The sequence below is a fragment of the Gadus chalcogrammus genome, chromosome 18, assembly GCF_026213295.1.
Source record: "Gadus chalcogrammus isolate NIFS_2021 chromosome 18, NIFS_Gcha_1.0, whole genome shotgun sequence".
Lineage (NCBI taxonomy): Eukaryota > Metazoa > Chordata > Actinopteri > Gadiformes > Gadidae > Gadus > Gadus chalcogrammus.
The window spans coordinates 3,815,000-3,837,040 of record NC_079429.1 but is presented as its reverse complement, the minus strand read 5'-3'; the positions used below and the strand labels follow the sequence as shown (position 1 = coordinate 3,837,040).

Here is a 22,041-nt window from a genome sequence, read left to right as displayed (position 1 = left end):
AGCTAGAGGCAGGATGCTGCTGATGCTGCTGATGCTGGTGTGTTGGTGGGGGTGGGGGGGAGGGGGGGTGTTGTTGTCGCGGGAATAGGAGCGTCACCCCCAGTCGTCCTAACGTGAACATGCACGTCCCTCGGCTGGAACAGCGTGCACCACAAACACACACACACACACACACACACACACACACACACACACACACACACACACACACACACACACACACACACACACACACACACACACACACACACACACACACACACATACACACACACACACAAACACCCGCGCCTCTATGTATTTCTGGCACATAAGAAGTGAATGGAAATGTATTCCGTTTCGGTCTTGTAACTACACATCAAACCACGGATACCAGTTGGCCTAGATGGCTTCTAAACGTTGCATTGAGATAAGTGGATTGATCCGTCAGAAGAGGTCTGTGACTGACAGGATTAGCCTGCTTTCAGTGATGCGATACAGAAATATATTCAGCAGCAAAAGATTCAGTTTTACAGGATCGGTGTCTCCGTATGCTCGTTGGGTGTTCACAGTTTACCTGTGAATACAAATTGTTGGATTATTTTTCTCCAGTTTTATTTTCAACATAAGGATGATATATTGGAGAAAACATAATGACTGCGATAGATAGCCAATCGAACCATTTCTGTTGGGCCGTGTGTTGAAGCACTAAGGAAACGCAACCATGGAAAGGTCTAGATAACTAGATGAATAAATGTACACCGTTAATAAAGAAAAATAAAGTTATTACCATGTTCTTACTGTCAAGAAAACTATCTTGTGTGTCCTCCTGTCATGTGAGACACATCATCAGCTTCAGACTCACTGCAGGTCTGGTGACATTCAGGAATAGGTCCTGCCCACGTGCAATGAAATATTTAGCTGGTCGAGAAATGGAAAAGTACTGAGTGACCCCTCACCTTTCATCACCAACAGCCCCCCCCCCCCCCCCGGCCCCCTTCACCTTACACCACCCCAGACCCACAAAACTCCCCTCACACACACACACACACGCACACACACACACACACACACACACACACACACACACACACACACACACATCCCTCCACCTTTCACCCACAGACCCCCCGCCCGGAACAGATAGGCCATGCAGCTGCTCAGCTCTCAGGTTGATAGATATCTGAACTGTTAGAGCTCAGATCTTCGGCCCCCCACCACCCGTGGATCTACTGACTCTACAGAAGAGTATCTAGCAGGAGATTGAAGAGCGTCTGTTGAACGGACAGAAGTCCCACGGTAATAAAGGAAGTCTAGCCTTTTAATCCGCCCTGACCCTAGCCCTGTAGTCGCAGGGAAGCCATACATTGTAGGCCTTATAAGGTCCACAATTTCCTGCCCGCTGCATCAGAAAAAATATAATTTCCCTCCCTCTGTTTTCCCCACTCATTAAGGCCCCCTGATTGATGAGCATCCCCTCCGCTGTGCCCGCTCCCGGATGGATTACGTAACGGCGTGCCCGCTCTCCCCCGTCCACTCTAACGATGATGATGGAAGGACCAACAGGCCATGGTATCATCACGCCCTATTAGGGCCGAGGAGCAGCTGTGGCGGTGATCAATCACAGCTGAGGGAGTAGTACTGCATCCACTCAGCGATTCAGCGCAGAAACCCGACCACGTTGACCCGTTTACAGACAGTCAGCAGGAGAGGAAGACGTCGTGGAGCCGCTACATCCTCACGATGTGGATCTACTGTTTAGTGATTGATGGAGAATTATTTATGCTGACGCCACTTTGGACAGCAAGTTGTATTTGATTGCATTTGAGAGAATGATCATGGGAAGAGGCAGCGATTTACAGAGGACACCTTCAATGAGACAATAAGGTTACATGTTTCATGGAGGGGAAACTTTCACATGGTGGGCAGTAACAATAATCTCATATTAAAGTTATTAATCAAAGACCACTAACAGGGAATTGAGATCCATAATTAAGGAGCCAGAACGGGAACCTTGCTTGTTGTAATGGCACGTGAACCGGAATCAAACCCGCAACCATCTGAGTGGACCTGCCCATGTCCTGCTCAGAGGTAGGAGGAGGAGCCAAGCTGGGTTCTAGAATTGGAGATGCATTTCCTGATCCAGTAGGGCGGGACTTCTGAAGGACCTGTCAATCACAGGATACAGACTTCCCTTTGGTGGCTCTGTTGTGGTTGTGGTTGTTGTTTTGGTGGTTGTTGTTGTGGTGGTGGTTGTGGTTGGTTGTTGTTGTTGTTGTGGTTCTTATTGTTGTGGTGGTAGTTCTTGTTGTGGTTGTGGCTGTTGTTGTTTTGGTTGCTGCGGTGGTTGTTGTGGTGCTTGTGGTTGTTGTTGTTGTGGTGGTTGTTGTTGTGATTGTTTTGGTTGTTGTGGTGGTTGTGATTGTTGTGGTTGTTGTGGTTGTTATTGTTGTGGTGGTAGTTGTTGTTGTGGCTATTGTTGTTGTGGTGGTTGTTGTTTGTAGTTGTTGTGGTATTGGTTGTTGTGGTGGTCGCTGTGGTGGTTGTGTTGGTTGTGGTTGTTGCTTAGATGTAACTTTTCCAACCAGAGTATCAATAACCATCTCACATAACTTATTTACAGTACATTATCCAACCAGAATTGGCAATAAGCTCTGTAAACTTTGCACACTCTGTACTATAATTAGCATGGACGAAGTGTGTGTGTGTGTGTGTGTGTGTGTGTGTGTGTGTGTGTGTGTGTGTGTGTGTGTGTGTGTGTGTGTGTGTGTGTGTGTGTGTGTGTGTGTGTGTGTGTGTGTGTGTGTGTGTGTGTGTCCATGAAGTGCATACTTGATCACCCCTGAGACTTTGAATAGACCTATATTGTTGATCCATTCAGTCCCACCTCTCCAACAGCACGCCCCTACAGCTCCCGAGCCATTCTATTGGCTACTCATTCGAAGCTATACACATGGTGCTTCCCAGTCCGGTTGAGAATTGTCAACATATAAGATCGGTTCGTTACATAGTCCTCCCAGTTAATGAAATATCTCGACAACAAATAGAGACAATGAAGTTCGTGAGATTCATCATGAAAAACGCTGCGTTGGCCAGCGCACCGAAACACATCGACCACTTCTCTAAATTCTCGCCTTCTCCACTTTCCATGAAACAGTTTCTGGATTTTGGTGAGTAAGCCTGCAGTCTGCTTGATGTTTGATGTCAACCATGTAACAACATGTAAGGTAACGGTTGTCCTCGGTGGACTGGACACTGAGGTGGATGAATTCTGAGAAACACATCGACATACCACACATGACTCCATCTCGTTAAGCAGAGAATGCGCCCTCTCGGCGTTGTATTGCTAGAAGAGTAATAGTTGTATGTTTAAGTGTTTAAAACATCTATATCCATCCATGTCACCTCGCCCTGGTGTTGCGTCAGAACAGGCATCCTGCCGTGAACCCGTACCAATTTCCGTAACCCGCACCCCGTCCTGTTACCTGCTTCACTAGTTGTTCATTACTGCATCGTAATTTATTGCGGACGTACACAGAAAACGAGGATATAGACTTGATAATGCATATAATAATGCCCAATTATGCGTAATAATAATGCTTATCATGTAATAATGAATGTATTGGGGGGTTCAGGTTCCATCAACGCCTGTGAGAAGACGTCGTTCGTCTTCTTGCGACAGGAGCTTCCCGTCAGACTCTCCAACATCATGAAGGAGATCAACCTTCTGCCGGACCAACTGCTCACCACTCCGTCCGTGCAGACCGTGCAGGGATGGTACGTTCAGAGCTCGAGCATACAACTTACGGGGACTTAATGTGGAATCTGCCTGACAAATATGCAGTGCAGGGAGACAAGCAAACGCATGCTGTCTGTCTGCAGTCACAGGGGCAGAGAGAGTGAGAGAAAGGTAGATAGACTATAGAGAGAGGGAGAGCGAGCGAGAGAGAGATAGGTAGAAGAATTGACCTTGGCTTTGAAACCAGCATTATTGACCGTTGTTGAATTAGAGCCTTACTCAAATATTTATAATAGAGATCAACGAGAGAGAGAGAGAGAGAGAGAGAGAGAGAGAGAGAGAGAGAGACAAAGACAGAGAGATGGGAGAGAGAGAGAGAGAGAGAGAGAGAGAGAGAGAGAGAGAGAGAGAGAGAGAGAGAGAGAGAGAGAGAGAGAGAGAGAGAGAGAATTGACCTTTGAAACCAGCGGTGTTGACCGTTGTTGAATTAGAGCCTTACTGAAATATTTATATATAGAGAGAGAGAGAGAGAGAGAGAGAGAGAGAGAGAGAGAGAGAGAGAGAGAGAGAGAGATCAGGACACACTTCCGACTGCTTCAAGTTGTTGACGTCCAAACTGTGAGGCATGGCCCACACTTCTAATCCTGACCTTCGACCGAGTTGGAAGTTGTTATGAGTGCCTTCGAGACGCTCCAGCCAGATCCCAACAGACGGGGGCGGGGCCATCGCGTTGTTGTGAACTATGCCCCAGTTTCCATCAAGTCACGTGACCAGTGTGTTTATTACCAGACTCCTCCTCTTTTTCCTCTCCTTCCAAATACTTTCTCTTGAGACACACCCCTTTTCATGAATTATCATACGACAGTTGTTTGTGACAGCTGTTTCCGTGAATAACACGCTTGTAACCTGCGTGTAACCGAGCCTGTTTGCGTGATTTGGTTCCAGGTACATCCAGAGTTTGATGGACATTCTGGAGTTCCTAGACACAAATCCTGATGACCACAGAACGTTGGGAAAGTAAGTGTCTGGTCATCCATTAAGTCTGTAAGGTTTTATTTAAGTTCACCCGAAGGATCAAGCCATTGAACATGATCTTCATCTGAAATTAATGTTAACAAAGAATATCAACGCAATAATGGTTTCTATCTCAACTCAAAACAGGCAGAACCAGTTGAAACCTGTTTCAATTACTATCATTACTATTATTAATATCCGATGACATTTTGCTCGGGCAGCTTCGCGGACGCCCTGGTGATGATCCGGAACAGGCACAACAACGTGGTCCCCACCATGGCCCAGGGGGTCCTCGAATACAAGGAGACCTTCTCCCAGGACCCGGTCACCAACCAGAACATCCAGTACTTCCTGGACCGCTTCTACATGAGCCGCATTTCCATCCGCATGCTGATCAACCAGCACAGTGAGTAGCATGCTAGCACAGGAAGTAGCATGCTAGCACAGTGAGTAGCATGCTAGTACAGGGAGTAGCATGGTAGCACAGGGAGTAGCATGCTAGCAAAGGAAGTAGCATACTGCACTAGCACAGTGAGTAGCATGCTAGCACAGTGGGTAGCATGCTAGCATAGTGAGTAGACAGCAGCACGCTAGCACAGGGAGTAGCATGCTAGTACAGTGATTAGCCTGGTAGCACAGGGAGTAGCATGCAGTGCGCTAGCAAAGGAGAGTTAGCGTGCCGCGCAGCTTATGTATATGACAGACTAGCATGATGTTTACGATGCTTTCCTTCTCATGTCCGCCACCGTCCCTCCTTTCTGTGTAGGTCTTATCTTCGACGGAGACACCAACCCCGTTCATCCCAACACCATCGGCTGCATTGACCCTCACTGCACGGTGGCTGAGGTCGTACAAGGTGAGCGAGCTGTCCCGGGTTTATGGGTCAGAACTTTGGTACCTTCTTACCCCCAACGACGGTTTCAGTGGTGGGTGGTTCTCAGAAGTAGGTCAGATCTGAAGGCCTTCTCTTCTGTGTAACTACGAACACTCTGCACCAGTTCAGGCATAAGATAATGAACAGCTATGTTCTCAAGTCGAGTGTTCCTAGAATTCCTTGCAATACAAGGACTCCCAGAATTCCCAGTATTGGATGAGGTGATGGGAAAGGCCTTATGCTCTGTGTGGCAGCTGTTGATTAACGCAGCTCTCCTGAGGATGTGATGTTCAGACCCATCTGTTCCTGTACCCAGATGCCTACCAGAGTGCCAAGATGCTGTGTGAGCGGTACTACCTTATCTCTCCGGACCTGTTCCTGCAGGAAGTCAATAGTAAGAGACTATACTACACCACTAAATACTACTTTGTATCCTCAATATTTTATCTAATCCTTCCTTACACGACAAACAGACTGATAAACAAACAAAAAATTATCTGCATGGCAAACTAGTGAAGGTCCAAAGGCCTCGTGGTGGGGAGAGGTTCAGTGATAAAACGGAGCAGAACACAGGAAACGGTGTGTTGGTATGTGTCTATACCCCGGATCCCTCTCAGACTACCGGTGTGGTGGGGTGTGTCCGGGATCCCTGTCAAAGTACCAGTGTGGTGTCCTGTATCTAGACCTGGGATCCATGTCAGAGCACCAGTGTGGTGTCCTGTGTCTATACCGGCGATCCCTCTCAGAGTACCCGTGTGGTGGCCTGTATCTATACCGGCGATCCCTCTCAGGGTACCAGTCTGGTAGCCTGTGTCTAGACCTGGGATCCCTGTCAGAGTACCAGTGAGGCTGAATTCACACCGACGATGATGACAAAGAGAATCAACTCTCGCCCAAACAGAGATTTCCTCCCTCCTCCCTAAAGTACATCCTCTCTGTTCTGTCCCTTCAGGTAATAAGAAGAACCAGTCGGTCCACATGGAATATGTGCCTTCTCATCTCTATCACATGCTGTTTGAGCTCTTCAAGGTACAGCCCAGACTCCTCCATATCATTAACCTCATAGCATAATTGATATCGTTAGCCTCATAGCATAATTGATATCGCTAGCCTCATAGCATAATTGCCTCAGTCATAATTTGGCCAAAATGTGATATCTAACCTAGCTCTACTCTCCTAACGTTGCTGATTGGCTGTGCTTCATTGGCTATATCCTAAGCAAATCAAAGTGCTTGTTACATTCTATAATCACTATCTGCCCGAGTCAGCTCCTTGACTTAGGCATTTTTGTACGCTAAATACAAGATGAACCTTAAAATATGCCTCCTATGTGGGTTATGATGGTCTCTGATGTTGTGTCCCTGTCTGCCCCATGCTCTTCAGAATGCCATGAGAGCCACGATAGAGCACAATGAGGGAAAGACTTCCCTGCCGCCCATCAATGTGATGGTGTCTCTTGGGGGAGAGGACATGTCCATTAAGGTAGGTCACAGGAAGTCTCTGCATGGCTGGGAGGAGAACCAGTGCTGATGAATACGGCATTTATTTTCCATTCGCATATATTTGAAAGTCATGCGTTACACATTATCCAAATCCACCTCTGAAGATCCTCTCTGAACCAGATTTAAAGAGTAATTTTTGTTTAATGAATAAAATGTTTGGTCATAGATTTCCGCCAAGCAGCACGGAGAGTGAGAGAGAGAGGGAGAGAGTGAGAGAGAGGGAGAGAGTGAGAGGGAGGGAGGGAGGGAGAGAGAGAGAGAGAGAGAGGGAGAGAGTGAGAGAGTGAGAGGGAGAGGGAGGGAGAGAGAGAGAGAGAGAGAGAGAGAGAGAGAGGGGGAGAGAGAGAGAGAGAGAGGGAGAGAGTGAGAGAGTGAGAGGGAGAGAGAGGGAGAGAGAGAGAGAGAGGGGGGGGAGAGAGAGGGGGAGAGAGAGAGAGAACCTTTGAAACCAGCGTTGTTGGATTAAAGCTTTAGTCAAATATAACCGCTTCCCAAAAGCGTTGGCCGGATCTGTCGAGATATCCTTTTTATTGACGACGTCTATAATGACACAAAGGGCGAACATGTTTTTTCGGTTCATGTTTGGTGGGCCTGGAAATGACAGATAAACTGATACTCTCGGTCTGGATGACTCATGAGCCAAATCAGGATGGCTCTGTTCTTTGGTGTGCTGTTCCTTGGAGAGCTGTGTGCAGGCACGTGTCAATTCTTGGTACCGACAGAAATAAAAAGAGACACGCAGACAAAAAATATTGGACCTTGTTTTGAGACAGTGCCATCAAGACATGTAATTTGGGTAGATGGTAAGCATCCAACGCAATAAATGATTAAGAAAAAGGAGATGTTGAGCAGACAAACAGTTCAGCACAAAGCTCGGCTAAAGAAGAAAAGGGAATTAAGAACTAAACTTAACTATTAACTATGCGTCCATCCACCTACATTCACATACATACCATAATTGACATAAACATTGTTCCTCTACCCTGTCAGCCTACTTGTCCCCTTGTATGACGGTATATCATTATGAATGGCCGTTGCGTTGGTACTATGAAGGTTGGGCTGCTGGGTTCCCGGACTGATGAGTCGTTCTGCGTGGGCCACGTGTGTGCGGCCGTGTTTCTGTAACCTGAGCACCGGGACGCCGTGTCTCGGTGCTCAGTGACGAACGGGACAGGGAGGGGTTCACGTGTTGCACGTACAGAACAGGCCCATAAAAACACCTCACTGGTACACAATGTCTCGCTTGTTTTGACACTTTCTCTCTCTCTCTCTCTCTCTCTCGCTCCCTTTCCCTCCCTCCCCCCCTCTCTCTCTCTCTCTCTCTCTCTCTCTCTCTCCCTCTCGCTCCCTCTCGCTCCCTCCCTCCCTCTCTCCTTCTCCCCCTCCCTCTCCTTCTCCCTTTCCCTCCCCCTCCCTCTCTTCCTCCCTCCCCCTCTCCCTCTCTCTCTCCTTCTCCCTCTCTCTCTCCCCCTTTCCCTCTCCCTTCCTCTCTCCTTCTCCCTCTCTCTCTCTCTCCCCCTCTCCCTCCCCTCCCTCTCTTCCTCCCTCCCTCCCCCTCCCCCTCTCCCTCTCTCTCCTTCTCCCTCCCCCTCCCCCTCCCCCTCCCTCCCACCAGGTCTGTGACCGGGGGGGCGGAGTCCCGTTCCGTAAGATCGACAAGCTGTTCAGCTACATGTACTCCACGGCGCCCTCCCCCCAGCTGGACGACCACGCCCGCACGCCGCTGGTGAGGAGAGAGCTCGTCGACACCGCCCGCCGTAGCGCGCTGGGCGCAGTCTGGTGGCGGCTCGTATATCCCTCCCGGTCACGTAGCTCTCCGCGCTAGCACACAGAGTTCTGTGTGACCGCGCACGTGTCAGCGAGCAGACAAACAAACAAACAGACAAAAGCTGTCGGGTTGTTTTGAAGTGCAGTTTGAAGAGACTTTAGGGGAAAACACTTTTTTAACGAGAGCTCCCATCACCTTTTGTTAAAGAAAAGGCATTTGAAGGTGTAAAGATTAAAAGCTATTCTCGCCGTCAATCAACACAAGCGAACTTGGTTTGTAGTCAAGTCAAACTACAAACAAATTTGAGCAAAAGTTAAATTTGAACAAAAGTGATGAGAAAGAAAGAAAAGCTCCCCAAAAAACAAATGGTCCCTAGATGAGCTTCAGACTGCACTCCTGCAGAGCTGAGCCGAGCCATCTGTCAGGCCGTTCTCTCCTTCATCCCACCTGTGCTCAGAACACACACACTTTGTGTCTCCATAACGAACAAACCGAGCAGAATGAGCTCAGGCCAATAAACCAGCGTCCCGGCAGAACCTGACGCTCTCTCTCTCTCTTCTGTGCAGGCTGGCTTCGGCTACGGCCTCCCCATCTCCCGACTCTACGCCAAGTACTTCCAGGGAGACCTGCAGTTGTACTCCATGGAGGGCCATGGCACGGACGCCGTCATCTACCTGAAGGTGAGCCGGGCGCTGGGGTCCAGCATGAGGCCGGAACAGGGGGGGGGGGGGGGGCTGGCTTTCAGTTTTCATCCGTCGTCAGCCACTGTGGCTCTGAGGATGAATACGTTGAGATGGGCCAGATGCCCGCGCCCACTACACCGCACTCATTTACATTTATATTGAGGAGAAGCTTTTTATTCAAAGCGACTCACAACAAGTACATTTTATCAGAAGAAGAAAAAACAACATATCCCTGTCGGTACAGGAAGGATTTTCAGCGAACCAAGTGCGAAGCACTAACAATCGCTAGGTTAACCCATTCCCTGTAAAGCAAAGATAGCTAGGATAAGATGCTATAAAATGCTAAGTACTATTTGAGTGACAGGACATACAACATACAATGAGTGAGTAAGAGGGGTGTGTGGGGGGGGAGGTAAGGGGGGAGGCTATGCAGAGTCTAGGACGGTGAACCCTGTGAGAACAAGTGAGCCTTGAGTCTTCTCTCACCGCCGGCTCCCCTCGTCCTCCGCAGGCGCTGTCCGAGGACTCGGTGGAGAGGCTCCCGGTCTACAACAAGACGGCCCTGAGGAACTACAAGGTGAGCCAGGAGGCGGACGACTGGTGCGTTCCCAGTAGGGAGCCCCTGGATATGCTCAAGTACAAGAAGGCCAAGTGAGGCCCCCCCCCCCACCTGTCCTCTCCGCCCCCCGGCTGGCGTTCGGCCGGCGTGTGGCCGGCGTGTGGCCTCCACCTCCATGACATTCGCCGGCCCCTCGGCTATCCTGAAGTAGCCGGCCTCCCAGTGTTCTGTTTCTACTGGTTTCTAGGGAGAAGCATGCCCGTTCCCAGTTTGATGTCCAGTGCCTTTCGGTGCTGTGGATTCCGGAGAGTTCTCCATGAAGACCAAAGACTTGTGTTGAACCAAAGGAACAGAAGGAGGCCCTGTTTTTAAGGGAACCCCTGTTTGACCCTTTGACCCCTCCCTCTCTTACGGGGACTGGGGTTGTGTGTGTTTTTTATTTATGATCGTGCATGAGGAAGTCAGCATGGCTGGCTGTAGAGCTCTGTGATTGGTTGAGCCTTTATAGATCTGAATGGACCGATGAGGACACAAAGTAAAGACTAAGTCTAAGTATTTTATTTCAAGATATCTCTTGAAACGTACATTCGCTGATCTCATGTGATGATGATTTAGACCGGGACACAAGCAGTTGTGTGCAGCACAATTAAAAAAAGGCGCTATAAATCTCATTATGAGGATATTATAAGTACTTGAAAATATTAACCCAGCCTGTTTAAATGTTCAGTAGCTCTTTCAAGTGCCATAGCTTGAAGTACACATCTTTAATGACGGTGGGAAACTTTGGAAATTGAACTGCAAAAGCTAAACGTAACACTTTGTGGTCAGTCAAAGGTCAATCTTATCCAGCAGAGTTCTGCTACGTGTTTGCTGTTCAGCCCATGAACATCACCTCACTGTAATGACCTGGTGAATCTTTACCGTAAGGTGTACTCTGTCCCCTCCTGAGCTCTTTGGACCAGGATCAACTATTAACTCAACGCCTCTGGTGACTATTTCCTAGCGCAGAGATACGCTACAAAGAAGATTACATTGATAGATCTACAGCTTTTATACACCCACATTTATGGCATTGTATTTGTTCCATGTTCAACCAAGTTGATCAAAGGTATATATGGTCTGAGAGACTCTCATGATGTAGCAAAGTGTCTTTCTTTGGGAGATTCTAGTTCTAGCTCGCTCTGTAACAATGTTGCCCATCTCTAATCCCCACGTCGCTGATTTCAACATATTTTTAAAGTATTTATTTTACACTTCACTGTACAATATTTTACTGTTGCATTAATAGCGTAACGATTTTCAAAACAAAGTCCCATTTAATAAAACGGTTCCAGTGCAGAATAGCTCTTGTGATATTCTGGTGGGCGACATTTGTAATACACAGACCAGCCAGAAGGAGGAGGATGAATTATTGGAGCTCCTGCTTCTCTGAATGAGTATTGAAACGTGTAGGGAAAAAAGGGTCAGGGCAAGACGCGCACACTCCAACTGTGGATCCACAGGGGATGGATGTACATCACGTTCAGCATTACAGCAGCAAAGAACAAATATTATAGAAACAAGAAAAGTGATATAAATGTGGTGCAAACTGTGTTTAAATAGGACAGCCTGTACCCTTGTTCCTCTGCCCAGCCATATGGAGCGAGAGGGCCGAGGGGGCAGAGAATAGACCAGGAGTGGTTCCCCTGGGTCCGGTTTCAGGGTTATAGGAGCTGGGGCAGTCCTGAACCTAAATGCCAAGCTGTTCTGAACCCCCCCCCCCCCCCAACATGTGTAGATCAAGTGTTGATCTGTGGTGAAAGTTTCCACTGCTTTGGATGTCTACTAACCTCGTGTCACAGCCCACAGAAGATGGCTTGCCTTATGTCCGGTTGAAAAAGGATTGGAATGTGTTTGAGCTTTTCTGTCACAGCATGAATGTTTCTGTTCATACTTATGATTCACCCTTGTTCGGGGTGTCCCAGTGTACTGTACATATGCTTATTTTGGTGTGTGTACGATGATGAGGGAACAATATGCAACGTGAGGGTAATTTTTAACTACAGTGCCAAATGCTCATCCTTGGGATGGGCTGACATGGGGTGTGTGTGTGTGTGTGTGTGTGTGTGTGTGTGTGTGTGTGTGTGTGTGTGTGTGTGTGTGTGTGTGTGCGTGTGCGTGTGTGGTAGAGAGAAGGGTGAGAGAGGGGAAAGAGAGCTATAGACGGTAGTAGGCTCATGAATACAGGATCTCCCAGTAAGAGTCCACCTCCTCTTTTAGGAGTCATTGATCAAAGGTGTATACATTAAGATGATATCATGTGCTGCTTCAGTGATCCAACATTGTGCTTATCTGCTTTTGAAGATACCGGAGATCACGATGGGTTTCCGTTAATGTCCTCTGACCCCTAATGATTGTAAACATCCACTGTGTGGTGGACAAAAGGTATTTAAATGAATGAATAAATAAATTAAAACGATTGTAAAGTGTACATTTATTCACTGTGTACCCAGGCTACGTGTATCTTAGAGCTGACAGTAGGAGTGAACAGATCCCCTCCTGATCTATTGGTCGAGTTAAAGCAAATAATTTGCATATCACCGTAAGAACGTCTCGAAGCTCTGTTGCTATACAAATCTGGGCTTCGAAAAGGTTACTCAGTTACTCACTTTCAACGCCTAGAGAGGAAAATAAAAAGCGAATGGAGAACAGGGAGTCACTAGGGGGATTCTACACACGGAGATGACTACGGGTGGAGTGGTGGTGGTGGTGGTGGTGGTGGGGTTGGTGATGATGGTGGATGTGGTGGGGTTGGTGGCGATGATGGTGATGGGCGTGGTGTTGGCGGTGGAGTTGATGGTGGTGGTGGAGGTGATTGTCGATGTAGTCGTGGTGGTGGTGGTGGTGGTGGTGGTAGTGGTGGTGGTGACGGATGGGATGGGGGGGGTGGTGTTGGTTGTGGTTGTGGGTGCAGGGATTAAGATGCATTGATGTTTGTTAGTATTCCCCATCCCTCCATCTTCAGACTGAATCTTCTTTCGGTTCAGTCTCTCCAGCTCCTCCCTGCTCCTCCCCCAGCCCTGGTCTAGTTCAGAATCCCAAAAAAAACATAAGAAACATAAAACAAGGAAGCCCAGATGGAGTTAAACACGCTTAATGATGTCTATGATCAGATATTCTGTTTAAGATTCACTGCCGGCGTCTCTCTAGTGAAGCTGTCATTGAATCTTCACACTTCATCTGAGAAGCATAAAGCGATGTAATGATCCATTAGTACGCTTACTTATGCTACAAATCCTCATAAAACCAAAGATTTACGACGTTGTTTGTGTTGTTTGTGCGACCAGATAAGAATATCTGCTATCTCTATACACAGTATCCCCTTGTTTATGGAGCAGTGAGGTGCAGCCGACCAAATAACTGTTTATCATTTTATAATAGTATTTATATTAAGTCTGTATTAGACTTATAATAAAAGTCAACAGACAAATATTAAAAAAAAAAAACACTTTCATTTGGTTTTGTATGTACAAAAATCTGTAATAGAGAATTCAGTTCTGCTCCACAGAATCGCAACAGTTCTGATGCCAGCGTTCAGTCTGCCGTCGTACATATTATTATTAGGGGATTTTGCAGACATTTTTATCCAAAGCGACTTACAACTATTCATACACACATTCACAAACCGACGGCGGAGTCACCCATGCAAGGCGACAGCCGGCTCGTCAGGAGCAGTCAGGGTGAGGGTGTCTTGCTCAGGGACAACTTGACACATAGGAGGAGGCGGGGATCGAACTAGCAACCTTCCGGTTACCAGCCAACCCCGCTCTACCTCTGAGCTACTATCGCACCGGGACGGTCAAAACTGAGGACTAACAAGCATCATCTCACCTTCCAACGGTCGGAACGCCCTCCCGTCCTTCTCAGCTCAACATCCTCACGTTTACCTCTTTATTATCTAGTGAACCATCCAGGAACCATCACTTTGATGCCCTTAGAGCTGAGTATATGATGTAGGAGAACCAGGGGGACTGGGGGATACATGATGCATCAGAATACTGTTCCCCCAAATGGGGTCCAGTGAACAGAGATGGACCGAGCTGGGCCTGGTCTCCGTTTCATGGGACTCATAGAAATAATAGAGCATTGGTTCAATACTAGACTTAGGCCCAATCATATTTCTACCCCTTACCCCTTCAAAACAAGGGGGAGGGGTAAGGGGAAGGGGTAAGGGGTAGAAATGGGATTGGGCCTTAGAATCAAATTATTTATCTCTGCAAATTGGTCAATGTTAGCCTGAAAGAGACCTGAGGTCGAGGAAAAGGCCTCAGCTAAGAGCAAAAACACACATTCATAATCATGTATATATTTATAATATAACGTTTTGAAAACCTAAAATTGAATTTGTCGACTGTAGACTTTTCCATGGACACTGGATACATTTTCGTGTTGAAACATTAATCTACTGAAATTGAGTTGACTATTAATATATCTGTAAAGTATATTAATGAAGTGGTATTAATTTGTTATACGTTATAGGTATTTTATTAAAGTTGGTCAATAGCACAGAAACCACAGTGCCCTGCCACGGAAGCGCACTTACAGTCTCCATCCACAAGATGGCGCTATAGGGCTGCTGTCCCAGACGCTGGCTGTGGTCCATAATGAGCTGCTGTGGGCCTCATGCACTTCAACAAGCTCTGTTTATTAATCTGCCAGTATTGTCTCAAAGACATATGTCAACAAAGATCGAATATATTCCGTCCTTTGTGCGGTGAAAGCATCAAACAGGCCTGAAGACAGCTGGGTCAGGCTGTAGTCTTTACTTTACTCTGAGCTTTACTCTCACTGACTCACTGGGAGAGAAGCCCTCCAGGATTTCTGCCCGGTTTGCACTTTGCCTTCCTTGGGTAAATAAAAAGGAACTCTTATTTTCCCTTATAAGGAAATAGGGGGTATCTTAACCCATCAAAGAACATTCCCCTCCCATTAAGCGTCACCTCTAAACTATGCAGGGTACAACAACGCCCAGTTCTGGTCATCTCAAATGTTTGTAATAGTTTTAAAGTTAGACGCGCCGCCGAATCCTGACGAGCAGCTACCGGCCGAGGGGGCGGGGTCTTGAGCGGCGGCTGGACGCCTATTGGCTGCTGAGGGCTGGGGACGGGACGGGGAAATTCAAGGAAAAGCCGAAGGAGGATGTATGGTATGGATTTTCCTCGGCGTAACGGGACGAGAATATATTGGATGGAAAGCATCAGCAGCCCGATATGAACACGTTTGGATGACATTGTTTTTTTTTAAAGACATTGTGATAGTTTGATAGAGAGAGACACACATTCGTTAACCTTGTCGGAGACACTTTCACTACCTTTCACGTTGCGTTTATTTAAAAATTAGTAACGATACAACTTTTTAAAGGATTAGACTTCTGCCTGGATATGAACAATGCGGATGGACTGAACGTCTCACTGCTGAGAAGCTGCACTCCTGAGCTCGCTGTCGGATCCCATCGCTTCATCTGAAGCCGTTTGAAGCAGAAGAACCGCCTCGGATTATTATTCCTTCAGAACAACCGATAACCACCAGCAACACAACAGAGACTCCAGTATGGCCGAACATGAGAGCCTGGAGTTCGGGAAGGCGGACTTCGTCCTGATGGACAACGTGTGTCTGGAAGACTTCATGGCCAACCTTAAACTCAGGTAAGAAGCGGGGAACACGACCCTCCACCCTTCGGGTCCAAGCCGCCACGACCAGGGAGGGGGACGGGGGGAGGCATGTGGCTGGCTGGATGCAGAGTACATTACCGCGGAGATTATATTACAAGTTATCATTTATTAACATTGAACCGTTCCGCTCAGGTGAGCGCTGGCTCGCTACAGGTGGGCTCTACTTCAGCTGATCAGAGTCGCTCGGTGTCTATCAACAGGTGACATCACATGAGCATCCTCCTCTCGTTTGATTGACGGGGGTGGGGACACACTGCATAATAATCCTTTAAATTAAACCTTTACCTCGGCTTGTTTTGCAAGTCTTGTAAATACATGGGAGTTGGAAAGCTGATAAACGTACAAGCTACTTCCGTTTCACCTGAACCGATATTATGGGCATGTTACAGGCATTCCTAGGATGCCGAAAGCACTGCCACATATGTGTCTGTTGTTGATCCAGGCATTGTTTGAAAAAACCTTATCAGTCTGGGATTCTTTAGAGCAGAAACAATTCAAACCAAAGAATTTCCCCCCGCCTTTTACGACCATGAACACAGCTCCTTGTGTAAACAGCTGGAATGGCCCAATCATATCATGCTTTTGAATGGATGCAAAGGCCACAGCTTGTGCCACCATATCTGATTGGCTGACGGTCGAGAACCTAATGGCCTTGCCCCCCCCTTCCTCCTGTTGTCAGTCAAAGGCCCGGTGGTGCAATGGCCGACGGGTGCTAGCGTGTGGGTTTGGAGAAAGACCAGAACTCATTAGCATGTGCCCACACTCGCGCATGCTGCTGTGATATCAGAGCGGTTTGAGGGGTCAGGGTTGGCCTGATGGATCTGGGGGGGTCTGGGTGGGTCTTGGTTGGTCTGGTAGGTTTGGGGGGGACTTGGTTGTTCTGGGGGGGTCCGGGCTATGAGAGGCAAAGCAGTGACCCGGTTCTGTCCGAGAGCAGACTGGCCGAGTGGCGTGTGAGATTCTCTGCTGTAGGGAGATGTTTCCAGCCCAAATCCTTTTGAAGTGCACAAGCAGACAATAACCGCTATCTGTCCTGTCTGTCCGTCTGTCCACGTGTCCCTGTCCCTGACACTTCTAAACAACATGTCAGGCCCGCTGAGGGATTTGTCGTTTAGAGAAGTAAACACTTTGGCTGAATGATGCCCACTGACACGATTTGACTACTGATTTGCATTGATTCACTGTTGAATCTCGTTGCTAAAAGGGAGATCCGTCCAACCTTCCGGAGAATCCTCCGCTGTAGGGCTTGTGGTCTATGGTATTAGACGGGGGTCAGGGGGCCGAGGGAATCGGAGAAAGGGGCTCGCTGCCCACCCCTAACACATCCCTCCTCAGAACTGAAGGGACAACAACAACAGACAGAGTTCCTGTTTTGAGCTGCCATCTGGTTCTGATTTGCCGGCGGTGTTTCAGCATAGAGCTTCGGCGTGGTCAGTGTTGGTTCTGTGGTGGAACTTGTTTTCAACACAGTAATGTGTTCTGCACCTTCCCATCCCAGACCTCTACAGTATGAACACGGTAATGCAGGACAGTCAGACGGTTAGGCCGTGCTGGATGCAGGTCTACCTCTGGACCCGCTGATGGGATCCCAACGCCCCAGGACACGCACCAGGGGTGACGAACACGGTAGTCCCAGCTGGTGCCCCGGGGCCCAAGCCCACCTCGGGGCCGGTCCCTGTTGGAGGTCTATTGTTTTACTGCACGGCGGAGGCCGCTGAAACAGGAAACATGAAACATGAAGCTCCTTCTCCGTCCCCGCTGAGCAGAAACAGCGTGCGGCTCACTACACTGAGATGTCAAACTAACACTCAGAGAGGCTCCCACTGAGCGGCCAAACTCACCTTCCGAGACGCTCTCACTGAGCGGCTCGCTCCACCTTTTCCTGCTGGTGCGTTTGTGATCCTGCAGCGTGTGTGTCTGCGTACCAGTGTGCGTCTGCGTACGAGTGTGTGTGTGATTTGTTATTTTGCTGAGGGCATGACCCTGTGTGTGTGTGTGTGTGTGTGTGTGTGTGTGTGTGTGTGTGTGTGTGTGTGTGTGTGTGTGTGTGTGTGTGTGTGTGTGTGTGTGTGTGTGTGTGTGTGTGTGTGTGTGTGTGTGTGTGTGTGTGTGTGGGCGTGCTGGCACCCCTTGAAGCTAGCATAAGCTACACGCCGCCTCCCTTGTGTAGTTTTCAACAGAGAGTCGTCACTGGTTCCCAGTTCCCACCCCTCTGAACTCTCCTGGGTGCGCTCCGCTGTGGGAACCCGGACTGGGAAGTGAAGGGCGGCCATGTTGAGCGGCTGACCGAGGGCGAGTTCCCAGTGACTGCAGCGAGGAGTCGTTCTGCCCCTCACTTTATTTGGCCGGCGTGTTGGCAGACGACTCTACTTTGTTTGGACTGGAGGCTGAGGTTCTGTGGGGGAGCTAGGGCCCTCGGAGGCTCCTGAAATAGACAGCGCGGCCGGTGCCAGCTGGTTCCTGGAGATGCTGGGTAGGCTGGAGGTCGGGCTGCAAAGCTGCGGCGGCATCGGGAATCTGTCTCTGCTCCCGTTGGTCGGAAGGTTGCCGTCGTCGATTGGCCTTGAACTTTGGCTCTTTTCTTTTTTTATATTCTTTTTATATTTTTATATTTATCGTTTTATTTCTGCAATGTTTTATTTCATAAGATGCAATTCTAGGGTTAGGTTTTCTGGATGTATCTTCCCTTTCTCGGGCGGGGTTGTCTCTGCTCGGCCACAGAGAGGAGGAGGAGGAGCTGAGGTTCCTCACTCCAACCACCGCTGGATCCAGCTATTCCTGGCTCTCTGCGTCGCTAAATGTAGACGATGGATGTAGAGGAAGGCGGCACTCCTGAGTTCTCTAGGAGCACAGCCATGTCGCGCTCATGTCCTGGACCTGTTCCTGAACGCTGGGGTTTTCCTGCCCATCGGAATCCAGGGAATAATGAACAGAAGTGGGAGAATCGCCTGTTCTCCTCCTCCTTAAATGATGATTTGCGAGGCATCTTTTAATCCTTATTCTACCCTTCTCATAAACTGGCATCTCATGATACTCAAATGCAATATAAGCCAAGTGTGTGTGTTTGTGTGCGTGTGCGAGCGTGCGTGTGTGCCTGCTCGTGTGTGCGTGCGTGTGTGTGTGTGTGCGTGTGTGTGTGCGTGTGCGTGTGTGTGTGTGTGTGTGCGCATGTGTGCCCGTTGAGCCCCCCTGAGTGTCCTTCCACCATAAGGACTTTGAGCCCTGAACCTGGCATTGCTTCTGAAGGAGGGGAGGAGGATTCGGGACAGGAAGTCTCTAATAATACGGAGCCGGCCCGCTGGCTGCCCTTCCCATCGGCATTTCCGCGCCTTTAGTCCTCACATTTCACCACTTCCTGCTTCTCCTCCTGTGCCAGCCAATCACAGAGCCCTATGTGTTTAGAACTGTCAACTGACCCCGTCAGGATGTTATCCTTGGTCGATTTGGCGTTTTATCTATTTTTTGATTGATTCACGAATGTGGCTTTTGTTTTGTTTTATGTATTCTGATGTCACTCGCGTTTCGGTAGGTGTGTTCCTTCAATACTTATTAAGCGCGCTCTCTCTCTCGTAGAGGTCAGGTGAAAGGTCACCAGTAAGAGGAGATCTAATCTTTTGCAACGAATATTTACATTTGAAAATGTATGTAAATCCAAAATGTCAGCTACACAAATCATCCTTCGCCAACTTTCATCCTCTCTCTCTTAATGTGTTGTCTATTGTTGTGGTGTCTTTTATTTTTTTTCCTTTTGTTTGAGTGTCTGCACTGTCTGTATGTATTCCTTTTTTGTAAAGCGTCTTTGAGTATTTAGAAAAGTGCTTTATAATACTGATTTATTATTGTTATTATTATTATATGAAGATGTGAGCAAATCCAGTCCAGCGAGTAAGACAGCTAAAGCTGTGGATCCCTTCTGCTGCTCTGGTGGTCAGAGCCCACCTGAACTCTGACCTCTAGCCGAGGTAACCCACCTGATCCCTGACCTGTAGGACGGGGTCACCCACCTGACCCCGGACCTGTAACACAGGGTCAACCCATATGACCCTTTGACCTGTAGCTGGGGGTCAGCAGCAGGTACTTCTATTGGAGGGTGTTCTTCGATAATTTAATTATAAAGTCTTTTTTATAAGAAGGCTGAAACCAGGTTTTAAACGACAAGCTAGTCCCATCGTTTTTCAGTTGCAGCCTTCCCTTTTTTTTGTGTCAATATTGTTCTTCAACAACCTTCGTAAACCTTGCATGTCGTCTGTCCCTGGGCTTGTGTGTATCTACTCTCTGAAAAATAAAAGCATCCGGTCTCCACCTGAATGACCGTGAATCTTGCTGCTAACCCAAGTTGAGGATTATTTTAGAACTTACTTCCTGTTGGCACTTACTAAGTGTTTTGAATGATAAGAAAGTAACACACACACACACACACACACACACACACACACACACACACACACACACACACACACACACACACACACACACACACACATACTGAGGACGTATTTAGTGATCTTTCCTTGGTTGTGTAACCATGGAGAACAGATACGGGTCTGTTTGGAGTGAAGCTTCACCTCTGTTCGTTTGAAGTCTCTCTCTCTCTCTCTCTCTCTCTCTCTCTCTCTCTCTCTCTCTCTCTCTCTCTCTCTCTCTCTCTCTCTCTCTCTCTCTCTCTCTCTCTCACCAGCGCTCTGTTCCTCCTCAAAGGTAAAACGGCAGCACACCTCTGGAATGGTCCGTCTCGCTCTCCAGGGAACCGCCTCAGCGCTCATCCGCTCTCGTGCACGCTCGTGCACGCTCGTGCACGCTCATATGCGCTCGTGCGCGCTCGTGCGCTCCTCCCCACAGACTAAAGAGTCCAGTCTCGCCACAAGAATTTTCATTCGACCCAGTGTAATCTGAAACACATTACCCGCTTACATAAAGTGTGTTCTCCCCCCCCCCTCCCCCTCAAGTCGGTTCCCCAGCAGACGTCGTGTTGGCAGGCGGGGGTCACTGGCAGGACGTCCCTCCCACGTTCCTTCCCCCCCTTCTTCTCTCTCCCCCCCCCCCCCCTCCTTGCCCGTCGTGCTTTCACTCTTTTGCTGAAAGCCTCTCAGACAGACTCCGTTGTGGTTCTATTTTTAGGGGACGTAAACAGAGCCGTGAGGAGCGTGTTCTCCAGAGCGGTTCTCGCTCCGGGGCGGGGGGGGGGGGGGGGGGGGGCTGCTCACTCCGAGCCCCTCGTTGTTCTCAGGAGTCTGAGGTCCTGTTTTGGCTGTGAGGGTAACGTCTGGTCCTGAGTGAACTCTGTGTTCCCGACGTAGTCCTGATACCATAAGGAGTCCCAGGCCTGCTGCAGCCATTAGTATCATCACCCCCCCCCCCCCCCCCCCCCCCCCACCATCCATACTCAACAATCCGCTTGTTTACAAAGAGAGGGCGTGGTCCTTTTCCTCCCATAACAACCCTGCGATCCCCAATGGTGTGTGTGTGTGTGTGTGTGTGTGTGTGGAGAGTTGTACGTGTGTCCCCCCTGTCACAAGGCGGTGTGATGTCACACTCCGCGTTCTCTGTTCTTTTGTGTCTCGACCACCTGGTCTAGCCCCCCCCCCCCCCCCCCCCTCTGTTACCGTGGGAGATGGCTGCTTACTCACGTTCACAGCCATTGATCACACACACACACACACACACACACACACACACACACACACACACACACACACACACACACACACACACACACACACACACACACACACACACACACACACACACACACACACACACACACACACACACACACACACACACACACACACCCCTATCCTTCATTACACACACACCCCTATCCTTCGCTACAAACACACACCACTACCGTTCGCTACACACACGCACGCACGCACACACACACACACACACACACACACACACACACACACACACACACACACACACACACACACACACACACACACACACACACACACACACACACACACACACACACACACACACACACCATTACCCTTCGCTACACACACACACACACCATTACCCTTCGCTACACACACACACAACTGTATATACACAAGCTCACAGGATTATAGACGGCATCTATTTCTATGCCGGTGGACCAGAGTTCGGTGCTGGTATAGATCTGGATTTCCTTCCCAAATTTCTGACTCTCAGCCGTCTGTCTGTCTTTGCCCTTTCCCTCTATTTCAGTTCTTGGTTTCCCC

At 48.7% G+C, this 22,041-nt stretch overlaps 2 protein-coding genes across 2 annotated transcripts in view; both read left to right on the top strand.

Annotated features, from left to right (window-relative positions):
* The first annotated feature begins 2,906 nt into the window (after positions 1 to 2,906).
* pdk2a (pyruvate dehydrogenase kinase 2a) lies at positions 2,907 to 12,608 on the top strand. Its single transcript, XM_056577196.1, has 11 exons — positions 2,907 to 3,149; positions 3,615 to 3,756; positions 4,664 to 4,735; positions 4,954 to 5,138; positions 5,499 to 5,588; positions 5,923 to 6,000; positions 6,559 to 6,635; positions 6,990 to 7,088; positions 8,724 to 8,834; positions 9,443 to 9,556; positions 10,071 to 12,608. Exons 1-11 carry the CDS (start codon positions 2,933 to 2,935, stop codon positions 10,212 to 10,214), a joined length of 1,329 nt encoding a protein of 442 aa, XP_056433171.1. The 5' UTR covers positions 2,907 to 2,932; the 3' UTR covers positions 10,215 to 12,608.
* A 2,514-nt stretch (positions 12,609 to 15,122) lies between these two features.
* myo1d (myosin 1D) overlaps positions 15,123 to 22,041 on the top strand; it is a 69,718-nt gene continuing 62,799 nt past the window's right edge. Inside the window, exon 1 of the mRNA XM_056577605.1 lies at positions 15,123 to 15,802. Coding sequence (XP_056433580.1) covers positions 15,708 to 15,802 — 95 coding nt within the window. The 5' untranslated portion in view covers positions 15,123 to 15,707. The remainder of the gene's footprint in view (positions 15,803 to 22,041) is intronic.

What these genes read in the sequence shown, in the direction of transcription:
- pdk2a (XM_056577196.1), top strand. Translation starts at nt 2,933, where the DNA reads ATGGTGCTTCCCAGTCCGGTTGAGAATTGTCAACATATAAGATCGGTT. An exon ending in TGCTGTTTGAGCTCTTCAAG is followed by an intron (nt 6,636 to 6,989) that starts GTACAGCCCAGA and finishes CATGCTCTTCAG; the next exon opens with AATGCCATGAGAGCCACGAT. An exon ending in ACGCCGTCATCTACCTGAAG is followed by an intron (nt 9,557 to 10,070) that starts GTGAGCCGGGCG and finishes CGTCCTCCGCAG; the next exon opens with GCGCTGTCCGAGGACTCGGT.